Here is a 15563-nt window from a genome sequence, read left to right as displayed (position 1 = left end):
GCTATACAAACCAGGGTGTGGTGCACACACCTTTAATCCCAGGACTAGGGAGACAGACGGGCGCGCGTCTTTGTGAGTTAAAGGCCACCCTGGGCTACACAAGACTGAATCTGTCTAAAAGAGAAACAGAGCTCACACAAAGGTGATCCCAGCACTTGGGATCCCACCCCCTTAATCCCAGCAGGTGGAGGTGGAGACAGGAGAGATATGGCTGGGCAGAGAGAGGGATGAATATAAAGGGGAAGAGACGGGAACTTGGTGTGGTATGGAATTTGAGGATTCGTGGAAAAAGGATCTCGCCCCATTTCGGTCTGAGGCAGAGGTAAGAGCCAGTGGCCAGCTGCTTTGCTGATCTTCAGGTTGAACCCCAGTATCTGTCTCTGGGTTTTTATTATTTGTGTTACAGTTTCCCAAATGAGCGATTCAAAGCAGTGGCCTCTGGACCACCGAGGAAGAAGACAGGCTCGTACACTGAAGACCAGCGACCATGGCGGGGCTCTAGGCACTGCAGTGTGAAGGATTACCTGTTTCTCTTCTTCCGGTGCTCTCGGTTAGAATTTTCTGACTCACTACCACTGCTTGTGTTACAGCGTGAGCGGGACCTGAAGACAAAAGCAAACGGGGGACATTTTTATGACAAGTTATAGAAAGGCTCATCGGGTACTCTAGAGGTGATTGTGGAGAAAAATCACCAGTTCAGACACAAAGAACCACATTATCTCTCTCCTGGTTAAGTGTTTCTGGACACAGTCAAAAGTCTGAGCTAAGCTTACAGTCCAAAGAGCGAGGCGAGAGGAGGAGGAGGAGGGAGAGCGCATGAAGGGAAAGGTCGTATTCCCAGAAAGGACTCCTAAGACCCAGCATGCCTAACAAAACCCAACGCGGCAAAGCTAAACTCCACAGTGTGGACAAAATAGGAATGCCATCTCATCGTCTCCAACCCCTTACGGGGCAGGTGGAGTTTATTCCCACTGCTTTGAATTTGTACTGATCGTGTGACAGGTTTCACCGACAGAATGAGGTGTGGGGAGAGCATGCCATTGGCTCCAAACAGGGCCACTGGCTTCCGCTTCCTTCTAGTTACCCTACAGAACACACAATGTTGCTGCTTTAAGCCAAGTGTGGAGTGGTTTACAATATGGCAGGGCATAGCTTGAGATAGCTCCTCAGAGGCTCAAAAGGAACAGGAAAGAAACGAGAAATGTCAAGGGTCAGGACAGAATGGAAGACTGAGATCCGGCTAAAAACCACCAACTGGTGAGAGTCATAGCAGCCGCAGAAGAGGGACAAACTTCCACTCCCACCCCGACGGTGAGCACCCCCATCCTTTCTCCTCCTGGACCCCTCCCGTTGCTGTCTCACCTCCTCCTCTGCTTCAGATCTGAGTCTTCGCCACTGTTATGAGCTTTCCTGAGGAAAACAGAAGAGAGCAGTCTGGTCAGCCGCTAAGAAGGCACAGATTTCACATCGGTGACTCCAGATGCCTTTGGTATTGGCTCACTTGCCACACATTTATGTCATGTGTATAATTCAGCCCAGTGACAGGTCCCAGAAACGCAGCACACCACCAGCTGGCCTCAGGAACCCAGTCATCTAGAGCAAGGCCGTGGTTTATGTGTAATGCCCATGTTGGATAAGCTCTGTTCACCCAACAATAGGGTTGGCTGTGGTGTCTAGGAATGCAATCCTCTAGGTCAACTCTCAACTGATTCCAGCTCTCACTGGGGCTCACGCTCTGCGTCCTGGCTGTGAATTCCTTATTTCTTCCACAATAACCTCATCCGCAACAACTCACCAGCCTACATCTTCCTTAAACTTTGGCTTTTATTATCACTGACCATCTCCAGACACGCTGCTCTCTCACCACACCGCCCCCTACTTCCTGTTTACCTTTAAGCACTTCTAGTAGGGCATCTTGTTAAAATATGCAGGCACTGAAGCCAGACCGCCTGAACAGGAATCCCACCTCCCTCACTGAAGAGCTTTGTGACTCAAGCTATTCCTCTGAGTGGCTTGGTGTTTCATGTTTTAATTTTTATTTTGCATGTAAGGATGTTTGGCCTGCATGTATGTCTGCATACTATGTATGTGCCTAGTGCCCTCAAAGGTCAGAGACACTGTCGAATCCTCTAGAGCTGGAGGTACAGATGATTATGAGCTGCTATTTGGGTGCTAGGAATCCAAGCGGGGTCCTGGAAGAACAAGCAGTGTTCTTAATCACTGAGCCATCTGTCCAGCCTGAGGTGGCTCAGTTTTAATAGAACCCCCAATAAACAGCTGTGAAGAGTAAAAAACCGGGGCTGAAGAGATGCTGCAGCAGGTAAGAGCATGTATTGCTCTTGCAGAGGACCTGAGTTCCATTTACCAGGCAGCTCACAATGATCCTGTAACTCCATCTCCTGGGGACTGAGCACTGCAGGCACCTGCACTCATGTGCACTGCCCCCCCCCCCACACACACTATTTAAAAATAAGAAAAATAAATCTTCAAAATAATACATTCCAAGTGACTAGGACATGAGTCACTGTAAGCTGTCACTATTACTGTTTACTCTCCTAACGCCATCCTACCCTTTATCTGACCCATGAGCTCTGCTTATTGTATCCTTACTCAGCTTAGGGTTCACTCAGTAACCTCCATGCCAGTTCTCCGTCCTACCCCTAACTCTGCTTTTTAGCCCATCATCTTGGCATCCGGGCCAGCATCAGTGGCCAGAAGGGACTGAACCAGAGTAGGTTTGGTACAGCGTCAATCTGCTTTCCGGTTGCAGTCATTCAACAGTCGTACACCTTTCTCTGACCTAAGTACTGTCCCTGCAGAGTGCTGCCAACATCTCCTTTGGTGGCCTTCGGCTAAGGGGCTTCTGCATTAGCATGTCTGTTTTCTCCTCCCAAAGGAAAAGGTGGCATCAAATGGAGCTCCTCCATCTTCCCTCCACCTTAAATAAACACTTATCATCTCTTTGTTACTTATACAACTGTCTTGACAAAGTTAGTCCCCTCCCTCTGCTACCCCTCTATGCAACATGAGTCCCGATCATTTCTCTAAATAATCTTCGTGAACTTCCTGCTGACCTCTCCCATATATGCAGCTTTCCCTGCCAAAACCCTTTTGTATTTTTAATATTATCAACTTTTTCTTAACACCATGTATTTATTTATGTATGTATGTATGTATGTATGTATGTATGTATGTATGTATGTATGTGTTTATGAGAGGTCAGAGGACAGCTTGAAGGAGCTGGTTCTTTCCTTCCACCATATGGCTCCTAGGATTGAACTCAGATCATCAGATTTGGCAGCAAGCACCTTTGCTTCCTGAGCCATACATCAGCCCTCAACATTAACTCTGACTCTAATCAGCTCCTCTTCTCCCACCTGTCCCTCCTCTCTTTCAAAGCCAAACTTCCTCAGAGATGTCTAAAGACTGCTCCATCTCGTTCCCATATATCATCCAACCCTCAAAAGAGTGGACACATCTCTTCAACACCACCCCCAGGCCTTCTGTCTTCCCTCCGCCTCTAACTACTTAAACCATATAAGACACACTGATACACAACCCCTGCCCTTAGGCTAATTTGGGGGCAATTACGCATCCACACAAGCAAAGTCATGTGTGCATTTCCACCTATAAAAGACTGCAGGTTCACACTCTGCTTTGAAAGAAGGCTCACGAGGTACACACAGCAGTATCACTTTGGAGGGCAGAGCCCCCTGGCCTTAAGTGCCATTCTAGTTCCCAATGTACAAACATTTAATATGCATTACTGATACCCTACAAGGCACATTATATAGCTAGCATATCATCTATGTTTTTAAATTAGTCATTTTAGTACAGAAAGCATGTGACTATCACTATTTAAAAAAATATTCTCTAACACTGTTTCAGATAAAGACTGCAGCACCCCAGCTTGCTTCATTTTGAAAACAAAAACAAAACAAAACAAAAAAAAAAAAAAAAAAAAAAAAACAGGCTTCTCCCGTTATCCCGAGGAGACACACAGCAGTGGCTTTCTGAGAATCACGGTATCGCAGCATGCCCGGGACCCGAAGCTTCTGGTCCCACTGGTATCAGAACCCTGTTCCGCTCACCTTCGCCGCATGGGCTGCGCAGACTCGTTGTCGCTGCCACAGGACAGGTTACGCTGGCGGGTACAGGGGAACTTTGGTGACTTGGTGCGATCACTGGGCGAGTTGTAGAGCCCACTGGAGTGGAAGAGAAAGCTCATGGTCCGGCTCAGGAGTTTCCACAGGACCGAGTGTGGAGTGTGAGCATTAACGTCATTCGGACTTTTTTTTCAGAACTGTACCATGACTATAGATCAATGGTTCTCAGCCTTCCTAATACTCCAACCTTTTAATACCGTTCCTTATGTTGCAGTGACCCCAGTCATAAAATTATTTTGTTGCTACTTCATAACTGTTATTTTCTACTGTTATGAATCATAATGTTAATGTCTGCTATGGGGACCTCAAGGGGGTTGAGAGTCAGTGCTGTGACCCATCACGAGGGCCTTGTGGGTGACTTCTTTATACACACGGGCTTTCCTTCTTGTCCTTCTCAAAGGTTTCACAGCGGCAAACACACGACTGACACCTACTTCAGCACTTCCTGAAGTCACTGGGTAGTCAGTGTCCTCGACTGGGTAGGCCGTGACAGACGTGCCGCCCTCTGCTGCCCTCCTCTCCAGGGACAGGGAGCGTGCTTACCTCTGGGGTCCATTTTCTTCCCACGGCGCATGAGATTTGCTTCTTTGGGTATCAGGGCTGTTTTCATTCTTTGCTTTCTTAAAACTTGAATAATAAAGAATGGAAAATAAGTTGAGCAAAAAAAAAATGATGTTAGTCCACACTGATTTATTCAGAAGACTTATTTAACAGACATTAAGATGCATATGTGCGCACATTTCCTTGTTTATAGCTGTGACTCATTCCAAAAGGAACCGATGATGGCTGCTTAAGAAGCATCTTTTTTCCAGTAAGCACGTTTGTGCCTCCTCCCTGAGTCTAGCTGCATTGCTTTAGGTGAGGAGAAGTCCAGCCGACCAGCTGTTAAAAACTCTCTAAAGAGGCCATTCTAGTGGCCAAGATAAGATGGTGGGAACTGGGTGAGCCAAAATTAAGGAGCATGGGAAAGCCTATGCAAAATCACTACTTAGGAAGTTAATTAAAAATATATAATTTAAATTGAAATATGGTGGCAAATGCATTTAATCCCTGCACTTGGAGTGCAGAGTCAAATGGGCTTCTAAATCCAGGGCCAGGCTGGTGTACATAGGGTGTACCTGTATATTATATGTTTATTTAAATATATGTTATATATTATATATGTAAATATATATTATTTTTAAGGAGTTTAAACGGAGTATTATGCATGGATGACAGTACTTTCCCCAGAAGTCATGGGTAATTAGATGAAAATCTCAGTATCAGGCATGGTATCAGTATCAGTATCTCGGTTTTGTCAGGGAGGCCCCAGAGGTACTCAAAACAACAGAAGCTATTACCACTGACCCCACTGCTGAAGACAATAACACAATTCAATTGCAGGACATACAGAAATCAAGCTAGAACTGATCCGGAAACTTTCTCCCTCCTGGCCGGCTTTCATTGTGCTGAAAGCTGCTCTGCAGGCCATCGGGACTTACTCAGGAGTGGTGTGTGCTCTGCGATCCTGACCTGCCACGCAGCATATGCCACAGGTATAATAATGGAATGGCTGCTAACAGGGCTAGCCAACTGCTTTCTGACTGAATCTGAAGCCTGCTCCAAAGAGACAATACTTGCCTGATGAGAGGGAGATTGGGAGAGAGCGGGAGAGAGGGAAGGATCAGGGGAGGAAAGGACGGAGACTCCTTCCCAGGAAAAGAAGAAATAAGAACTACAAAGTAGACAAAGGCAGCGTGATGAAAAGGAAGAGAACCCGAGAGCAGTGGTTTGGATGAGAATGGCCTCCACAGACACTGTGTTTGGATGCTTGGTCCCCAGCTAGAACTGTCTGGGAAGGATTAGGAGGTGTGGCCTTGTTGGAAGAAGTGTGTCACTGATGCGATTCCCAGTTCGTTCTCTCTGCTTCCTGCTTACAGATCGGATGCAACCTCTCAGCTACTGCTCCAGTGCCACGCCTGCCACCATGCTTTCTGCCATGTTGACTGCCATGAACTCTAATCCTCTGGAATCATGACCCCCAAATGAGATACTTTCTTTGTGAGCTAAGTTACCTTGGTCATGGTGTTTTGTCATGGCAATAGAAAAGTAACTAAGATACTGGGGCATCCACTGACATGAGGCTGGCATTCTTCAGCAGTGGCCAAACGCCCTGGCTCCAGCTTGGGCTCTGAAAGCTAACTCTGGGCAGGATCTGGCTACCCTATCTGACCTCTGCCCAGTTTCCAGATATCCTGGCTCCATCCTTCCGGATCAGAATGACTTCTGAATGTCATTTCCTGACCTAGTATCATCTTTCTGCCCTAAGAAAGTAAATATAACTGTTGTTGTTGTTACTCAAGCCCAACAAATTGTTTTAGATCACCCAGATGAACAGAGGGAGGGATCAGCAGAAGGGCATGGGGCCACAGCACACTTCCTCTGGAGTCTTAGCTTGCCGAGAAAAAGAGACTTAGCTGCTAATCTACTTTTAATCCTGGCCTTTTGAGGGATCTGGATAGATGTTACAGAATATGGCTATGGCAGAATTCTTAGTAATAGCAACCAAGAGGAGAAAGGGGAAAGAGACAAGGATGTTGCAAAAACAGAACAAATGGACTTGTGCCTTAGGACACTGTATTCACACAGGAATAATGCACACTTAATAGAAGACACATCCAACAAGGTCACACACATCAAAGGTTTAGTACATAGCAGGCATGTTTTACATAGGTCCGATATATTACTTAACAATGGCTTAAAACCACAGTTTCAAAGAACAAATTCCCAGAGTAAATGCTTCCCTTCTGAAATAAGAAAAAGTAAAACATACAGCAGAGATTCACTACAGTAGTACAGAGTGCGTGCTTACTAAGTCAGCGAGAAAAGGTGAAGAGAAGAAGGGAGGTGGGGAAGGAGAGAGATGAACAAGGAATTGCAAGTAGATGAGTGATAAGAGAATAACAAAATCCCAGTGGCATGGTGACTGTGCTCCTTCCCCAAGGTCCTTTTCACTCTGCAGCCTGTGGTGGAGCCTGTCACTCTTCCGTTTTCAAGACTGTTAGCAGCAATGAGTTGCAAAGCTGACTGAATGCTTTCTAAGGGATCTGAATATCACGGAAGATTACAGTTCTTATACTGGACCTGTCACGAGCATGCCTTGTACGTGCTGATGGAGCAGCCTCTACCCAGGACTGTGAGGCCAGCGAGGGAAATGCAGTCTTCATTATAGATAAAGAATGCATCATTCTAAAAGGTTGATCTGTAAGACTGCCCCAGAACTAAAGAAAAGAAAACAGGCTGGGCAGTAGTAGGGCACGCCTTTAATCCCAGCACTCTGGGAGGCAGAGGCTGGTGGATCTCTGTGAGTTCAAGGCCAGCCTGGTCTACAAAGTGAGTTCCAGGACAGGCTCCAAAGCTACAGAGAAACCCTGTCTTAAAAAGCCAAAAAGAAGCAAGCAAGAAAGAACCAAGAACTGTAGGGGAGACATCACAGCTCTGGAAAATACTGTACTCCTCAAAGCCACCACAGTCCAGCTGAGTGAAGGGCCATTATTTACTAAGAAAAAATGGAGTGAAGGATGACCTAAGGCATCTTTGCGGGTCACACATCTCTGACTTCTGGGACTTCTCCATGATGCAAGTGGTACAGGCTCCATAGGGAAAGTGAGCTCGTGAAAGCCACTCATTGTGTGCTGATGATGCTGCTCTGTGTGCATAATCAGAGACAGGAAAAATGACTCCAAAAGTCCCTTAGCAGAGAACAGAGCGGATCTTTCAGGAGCCAATGCATGTGGTGTACTAAGACGAGGTTTTCCCAGTGGGAACGCTGTTGGGAAAACGGGTACGAACGACAATGACAGAGCTTTGTATGTATGCAATCTCTGAATTCCGAGGCTCTGCGCCCTCTAAAGTTATAAACCTCTTCCCAGGGCCACAGCGCAGTGCACCAATGTAAGGAATACAGTACATTAAACAAAAACATCACCCCCTTTACTTCCCCACTTCCTTTGAGTTAGTCCATTGTATCGTGCCTTTAAAAATCACATGGGACTCTCAGCGTGCTGCTGAGGGCTGCAGGCCACGCACAGTCTGTGACTTCGCCATGCTGTGACAGCAAGGGCACATCAATGAGGGGCAGGTTCCAGTGTCTAATTTTGCTGACACAGTAACGCATCCTTTGGATCAGACACTACCCACTGAAGCCCCCAGATTAAAAGTATTACTCATTTACCAAAGCGAGAAGATCCGCGAACTTGCCGACAAGGGGAAGAACTAGTACAGCGCACATAACTGCACACACACTGACCTTTTCACTGGTGAAGGTGCGATAATTTTAGTTGTTCCTTCATCCTCCCCATTTTCCATGCTTGCGATTACCCGATTTATGTTGTTTGATCCTAGTAACGAAACAAAGCAAAGATGGGAGACAGAAGGAGAGCATGAGAAGGGAAACACAAAGACACAGGAGAATGATTTCTAAGTGCAATTTTAGGGGGCTGGGGCAATGGCTTTGTCAGTAGAACTGGTAACGTGCAAGCATGGAGACCAGGGTTGAGTTCCCAGAACCCATGCCAAAAAGCCAAGCATAATGGCGGGTACTTGTGATCCCAACACTGGGGAGGTGGAGACTGGCAGGTCCTGTCCTGGAGGCTCAGCAGCCAGCCAGCCTCGACTAGGTCTAGCCCCAAGTCCCCCTGAGAGGCTATGTCCCCCAAAACACATGCACTGCTCTCAAGGAACAACACTCAAGGTTGTCCTCCAGCCTCTACAAACACGCCCACACTCTCACACAAAATTTAATAAGTAAAATGTAATTTGGGGTAATTTGTGACACATTTTATTGATAGATTATGACTCCAAATAAATGATCAGCCACTCAATAAGCCTGAAATATACTAGCTGACACATCAAACCCTCAGCACAGTACTGCCCCAGGGGTCTAAGCTTTGACTTTTGAAAAATACTAGGAAGTTCCCATACAATGGATCTAAAAATAAAAATAAAAAATAAAAACTCAGACTCTGAAAATAAGATTCTAGGATACTTATTACCATCTTGGAATATGAACCCTTATCAGGTCTTAAGAACAAAGCTGTGAAGTTTTCCAACATGCCCTAACTGCTCCCATCTGAAATCCCATGAACTTCCCAAAACTGAAACCCGTGAGAACATCCCAACTCAAAATGCAAATCGCAAAAAGAATAATATACATGTATACATATGATATGTACATTCTCATTCTCTCTCTCTCTCTCTCTCTCTCTCTCTCTCACACACACACACACACACACACAAGTTTCCAAATGCACCTTTTACAAAACATGCCTCAAAACCTAAAGCTGAATGTTTAAGTTTATTCCACCGCAGAGTTGCACACATGCGTGCACGGTGGGCCAGCAGAGGGCCCCCACAGCAGACACTTTGCAGAGTTCCCTGCTAAAGAATCTGGGTCCTGATCTCAGGACAGAGAGGCGCAGACAGGAATGACATCGGTGGCTGCAGTGGTGACTCTTCTCACTCAGAGGAGGCAGTCTGGACAGGAGGGGCAACCAGCCAATGCGTGCGGCAGGCAGAAGTGTCTTCTGCAGGGCTGTTTCTAGAGGGTATCTCCACACGCAGAGACCCACATCCATTCACTGCATGCTAAGTATTGGAGTCATGGGGATCGCTGGGAAACTAGCAAACACTAATATTTACTGAGTGCTCACTGTGTGTCAGGCACTGTTCTACATGGTCTGTACGTATTTACTCGTGTGATCCCCCAAATACCCTTGTGACGTAGACACTGACATCACTTCTTTGTAAAGATCAAATATAAGCCTTTGGGGCTGCAGAGAGGGCTCAGTGGGTAAGGGCACTCACAGCTCCTGCAGGACTTAGGTTCCCAGCACCCCACATAGTGGCTCACTGACCATCTCTAACTCCAGTTCTAGGGGACCTAACACCCTCTTACGACCTCCATGGGCACATGGAACACATATATACAGGCAGGCAAAATACTCGCTCATGTAAAATACATGTCTAACAAAACTGAGCCTTTCGCCCTCTAGCTCCCCAGTCAACCAGCTTTGAGATGTATCAGCTCAGCCACAAAGATTTAAATCGCCCCGACCACAAAGCACTCTTGTTTTCTCTCTGCATCTAAATGCTGCCACCTACAAACAGTGTGAGTCCATCGAAATTAAAGGTCAACTGGGGGAAGAGGGAAGAGGTCTACCTGGTTATTAAATCTCAGGCGAAATGATTAGAAGGAACTAGATGAAAAAGATTAAGTAAATTGACTTTCCCCCAAACAACTGGCTTTCAGACAGAAAAGATTTGGTGAGCCTGAGAGATGAGAACTGGAGCAAGCCTGGACTAAGCTGGGAACACGGCTTTGTTCGCAGGCTCAGCTGGTCCTACTGGCAATAGGTGCTTGGTACGTGACCCTCTCCTTCAGTTCAGAAGGAGCAGCTGCCAGAAGCGGGGACAACTCTTTAGTCATCTTGATGATAAGCACACACGCATTTTCAATGACAAAAACACATTTATTTTACTACTAAAGAACTGTACACAATTCATAACTTTGACATAGGAAGTCCTTCTGTATATGTGTTGCTTTTATTAGTTAATGAATAAAGAAGCTGTTTTGGTCAATGGCTTAGCAGAATAGAGCTGGGAGTGGGAGAGGGGAGCGGGACGGACTAAACTGAATGGCTGGGAGAAAGAAGGCAGAGTCAGTGAGAAGCCATGTAGCCCTGCTGGAGGCAGACGCCAGGGACAGAACTTTACCCGGTAAGCCACAGCCACATGGTGATACACAGATTAATGGAGATGGGTTAGTTTAGTATATAAGAGTTAGCCAGAAAAAATAAATAAATAAAAAAAAATAAATAAAAAAATAAAAAAAAAGAGTTAGCCAGAAATACACTTGAGCTATTGGCCAAACAGTATTGCAAATAATACAGTTTCTGTGTGATTGTTTCGGGGCTGAGTAGCTGGGAATGAACAAGCAGGCTCCTACAACATAACTTGACACTTGTCAAGTCAAACAGCCCCACCACTATTCACTTACAGCTGGACTGGGTGAACACATGACATTAAAATGAAAAAACAAAAGTCACGCTTGGCAATTGAGAAAAACATAGGAAAAGTAAAAGGACAGAGAGGATCTGAGTAAAGGGTATTTTTCCATATTAATAATTTCTTTTAAATACCTTCAAATATCAATTTATAAACTTAAATATGTTTATATTCTATGTCTGACTATTTTGCCTGAATCCATATATGTGCACTGTGTACATGACTGCTACCTGCAGAAGCAAAAAGAGAGAATCATATCTCCTAAACTTGGAGTTCTGGATGATTGTGAGTTACTGCATGAGTGCTCAAAACTAACCCTGTGTCCTCTGCAGAGCTCTTTAATTGCTGAGACATCACTCCGGCACACACACACACATGCACACATGTATGAACACACACACACAAATTTATAAATCTTTATGTTCAATTTTATTTTACTTAATCATATTTTATCTTTTCCCTAAACTTTAATTTAAAACAAACAAACAAAAACAACTACACCTAATACTTAAGACAAAAAGTCAGGAAACATTATGGCCATCCCCAAAACAAGAAATCTGAGAACTTTAGTAAATCAACCACTATCCCAACACAACTTATCAGAAGAAACATTGTATTCAGGAAGAGAACCGAGCTTGCATTGGAACAGTTTCCATTTTCTTTCCATACTGGCAGTACATACTAAGCTTGCATTAGCTGTACCAGCTTTTCATTACATATCATGGATAAAATAGATAATTATAATAACAAATAACAATAAAATATCAAAGGAGAATAAACCAGTAAAATAAAAGATGCCTTTTCTAATTCCACAGATTACGGTCAAATACACAAATGCTCAAGAAGAAAATTCTCTTCTATCACCAAGAAGATATTCATTTGTCAGAACACAGACTTACTAAACTATAAAATAAAAGCAAGTTTTCAAACACGTGCTCTAGAAACTAGAAATGTTCCTGCATCCGATGGCCAATTACTTAAAGTTCAAATTCCTGATGTCAGTTCATCCAGACAAAGGGATCCCTACCGCTTTGAAGAGTTTCTGACTTCAGAGTCCCAAGACAGCAATTTAAGTGCATACACCTCCTCCCTGTAGACATACAGACTTCCCAGCATCGATTTGCTACATGTCAACTGCAAGATCAAACAAGGCCTCTACTAACACGCTAGAGGGTAGATTAAAAGGACGGGAGCGGCGCAGAAAGCTACTGGAAGCTACGTCAATGCACAAAGTTCATCTGCTTGCAGTTTCCTGTCCCTAGCACAGCGCTGCCCAACACTCCCATCTTCACTGGTACAATCAACTTGGAGATGTGAGGTAGATGGGCACAAAGGTACCTCTCTCCCAGTCCTCCACCACAGCTACAGAGATGCACAGATACTGGGAAAGAGGCAGCCAGAGACATCCTTCTTCTCTATAGCTCAGAATGCCCGGTTCAAAAACAAAAGACACTAGGGAGCCTCGCTGACTCGGGAGGCTTGAAAGTTTGACTGTCTGAAGACGGGGAAAGCACACCAGCATTGGAGAGCCTGCAGCAAGGGTGGAGCATCCTTCCTTCAACCTTCAGGGCCAATGACAGCCCTCATCTCTGAATGGCTGGATGGAATCAGGAAGTATCTCAAGTACCCGGATACCAATTATTCTTTCCCATGGTTTGAGGACAGATCGTGCCACAGGAAGAAAGAACTGGTAGCTGAGTTTCTCAAGGCACTGGCTATTCCCCCAAAGCGTAAGGGGACCCTACACCTTGGAGGAACAGAGAGCAAGCCTTCCCTGGCCACCGTCTCTCAAACCCACAACTAATGTTCTCCTGGTCTAGGGTGAAGGGTTCATTGCCCCTGCTTCAGTGAAGGATACTCAGCTACTCACTAATTTATAGTACACAAAGCACATATATGAGGATTACTTTTAAAAATTATTCTATGTATGACTATTTGGCCTGCATGAATATACATATACCACATGTGTTCAGTGCCCACATAGGCCAGAAGATGGTGTCAGAGACCCTGTAAGTAGAGTTAGAGACAAATGTGAGCTTGCCATGTGGGAGCTGGGAATTGAACCCAGGTCTTGAGGAAGAGCAGCCAGTGTTACTAACCACTGGGCTATCTCTCCAGCACCAAGAGTTACTTTTAAAAGGCTTAACTGAAAGAAAGTTGGAAATTGTTTTTTACAATATATATTTTCATCTCCAAGCTCCTTTTTGTGAGGTTGTAACCCAGCAGTGTTTAATTTTTTCACGCAAAGAATTTTTAAACCGGGCAGTGGTGGCGCACGCCTTTATTCCCAGCACTCAGGAGGCAGAGGCAGGCAGATCTCTGTGAGTTCGAGACCAGCCTGGTCTACAAGAGCTAGTTCCAGGACAGGCTCCAAAGCCACAGAGAAACCCTGTCTCTGGGAGAAAAAAAGAATTAAAAGCTATGCTCTCAGTGCGTGCACACAAGATGGAAAGTTGCACTCTTTCCTGGAAAGTTTTCTGGTTTGGTTATTAGGACAGTGCTAGCCTCCTTTGTGTTTGGATGAGTTCCTTCATCTCCTATTACTGAACACCAAAGAGAACTGATGTTTGATGTTTTGTAGTACAGGGAAACGAAGCCAGCTGGTATTGGGCTGTTCTTTGACGACAGACTTTTTGTTACTGATTCATCTTTTATCAGTCTATCATTTTTATCTGTGACAAAATACAGACATGAATTAAAATTCCCTAGATAATAAAATTACCTTCTGGGGCTGGGGAGAACAGGGGCTGTGCAAACACGAGCACCTGAGTCTGACGCCCAGCACCCATGTAAAAAGCAAGTGTGTCTGTAACTTACATGACCTGTGACCCTGGTGCGGGAGCAGGTCGGGTAGGTGCAGAAACTAGATCTCTGGGGCTGCCTGGCTGCCAGTAACATATTGCTGAAATGGCAAGCTCCAGGTTCAGAAAGAGACCGTCTTTTAGAGAAATACGGTAGAGAGGGACAAGCAGGAGACCGGACACCCTCCTCTGGCCTTCACACCCTTATGCACAGACACACACACCACATGCACATCTGTATACCACATGTATATCACACACAGAGGCACCCAAAAATAACTTCAGAATCTGTATTACATTTAGTAGTAATATTAACCTGCTAGAGTAATACCAATGATGACAAAATATTAAATACAGAAAGTAAATTGTACTAGAAAGTAGTTTTTTAAATGTTTATTAATTACTTGTGTACATATGTGCCTGCACGAGTTTATATGCACTACATGTACGCAGGTATCCAGAAGGCATTGGATCCCCTGAAACAGTAGTTACAGAAGTTTGGAGTCACCGGATATGGGTGCTGGGAACTGAACTTGTGTCCTCTGCAAGAGCAGTAAGCACTCTTAACTCAAGGTACCTCTTGAGTTCCTAAAGTCCTGCTAGTGAGATAAACAGGGTCTCGTTTCCCTAATGGTTACATGGATAGAACCAACTGGGAACTTTACTTTTGGGCCAGTGGTGGCATATCCTCCTTTAACCCCAGCATCTAAGCAGCAGAGGCAGGTAGCTCTTTTAGTGTGAGGATAGCCTGATCTACACAGCAAGCTCAGGCTAGCCAAGGCTCCATTGTGAGACCATCAAAACAGAACAAACAAACAAATGGAGTAAATTGTACTTTTGGGAAACTGGACAGGTTGATCAACAGTTGGGAGCACTCGTTTCTTTTTAGGGGACTAGAGTTTGGTTCTCATCACACATCACACACAGAGGCTCACAACTGCCTGTAACTTCGGCTCCCGGGTGTCCGATGCCTTTGTCTGGTTTCTACAGTCACCTACATATGCACATTTGTGCACAAGCACACACACACAAATAACAAAATGTCTATTTCTTTTCAATTTACTGTTGGCTAGATGTGGTAGCGCATACCTTTAATCCCAGTACACAGGAAAGAGACATCAGCAGGCAGACTTCTGTGAGTGTTTAGGGACAGCCCTGCTCAACAAAGCATTCCAGGACAATGAAGGCTACACAGTGTGACCTTCTCTTTAAAAAAGAAAAAAAAATACAAGGCTACACAAAGAAATCTTGTCTTAAATAACAAAGCAAAACAAAAGAAAGAATCACCTATTGCTAGACTGGAACAGTTTAACAGAAGAGTGACTCATTACCATTTTAATTCTTTTTTTTTTTTTTTTTTTTTTTTTTGGGTGCTGAGAAGTTTTAAGCACAAAAACAAGTAGAAAGAAAAAGTATTCTGCTAAGGGGTCACGATACCCCACTAAGGGGTCACATGACACCCAAAGCTCCTCCAAGAATTCCATACCTCCTTGTGACACAGCATCAGCGATGACCCTAAATATTTGTCAGGTCACAGGTCCTTCAGTTTTGT

General features: G+C 44.9%; 1 protein-coding gene across 3 annotated transcripts in view; it reads right to left on the bottom strand.

Annotated features, from left to right (window-relative positions):
• Positions 1-15563, bottom strand: part of Epb41l4a (erythrocyte membrane protein band 4.1 like 4A) — a 191569-nt gene that overhangs the window by 27781 nt on the left and 148225 nt on the right. For all 3 annotated transcript variants that reach the window (XM_057788695.1, XM_057788698.1, XM_057788696.1), the window contains 5 exons: positions 8455-8545; positions 4710-4793; positions 4092-4205; positions 1363-1410; positions 525-602 (listed from right to left, as the gene is read on the bottom strand). In XM_057788695.1, the coding sequence (XP_057644678.1) occupies positions 525-602; positions 1363-1410; positions 4092-4205; positions 4710-4793; positions 8455-8545 (415 nt within the window). The remainder of the gene's footprint in view (positions 1-524; positions 603-1362; positions 1411-4091; positions 4206-4709; positions 4794-8454; positions 8546-15563) is intronic.

The sequence above is a fragment of the Chionomys nivalis genome, chromosome 14 (genome assembly GCF_950005125.1).
Source record: "Chionomys nivalis chromosome 14, mChiNiv1.1, whole genome shotgun sequence".
Classification (NCBI taxonomy): Eukaryota; Metazoa; Chordata; class Mammalia; order Rodentia; family Cricetidae; genus Chionomys; species Chionomys nivalis.
This window is presented reverse-complemented; position numbering and strand designations above follow the sequence as displayed.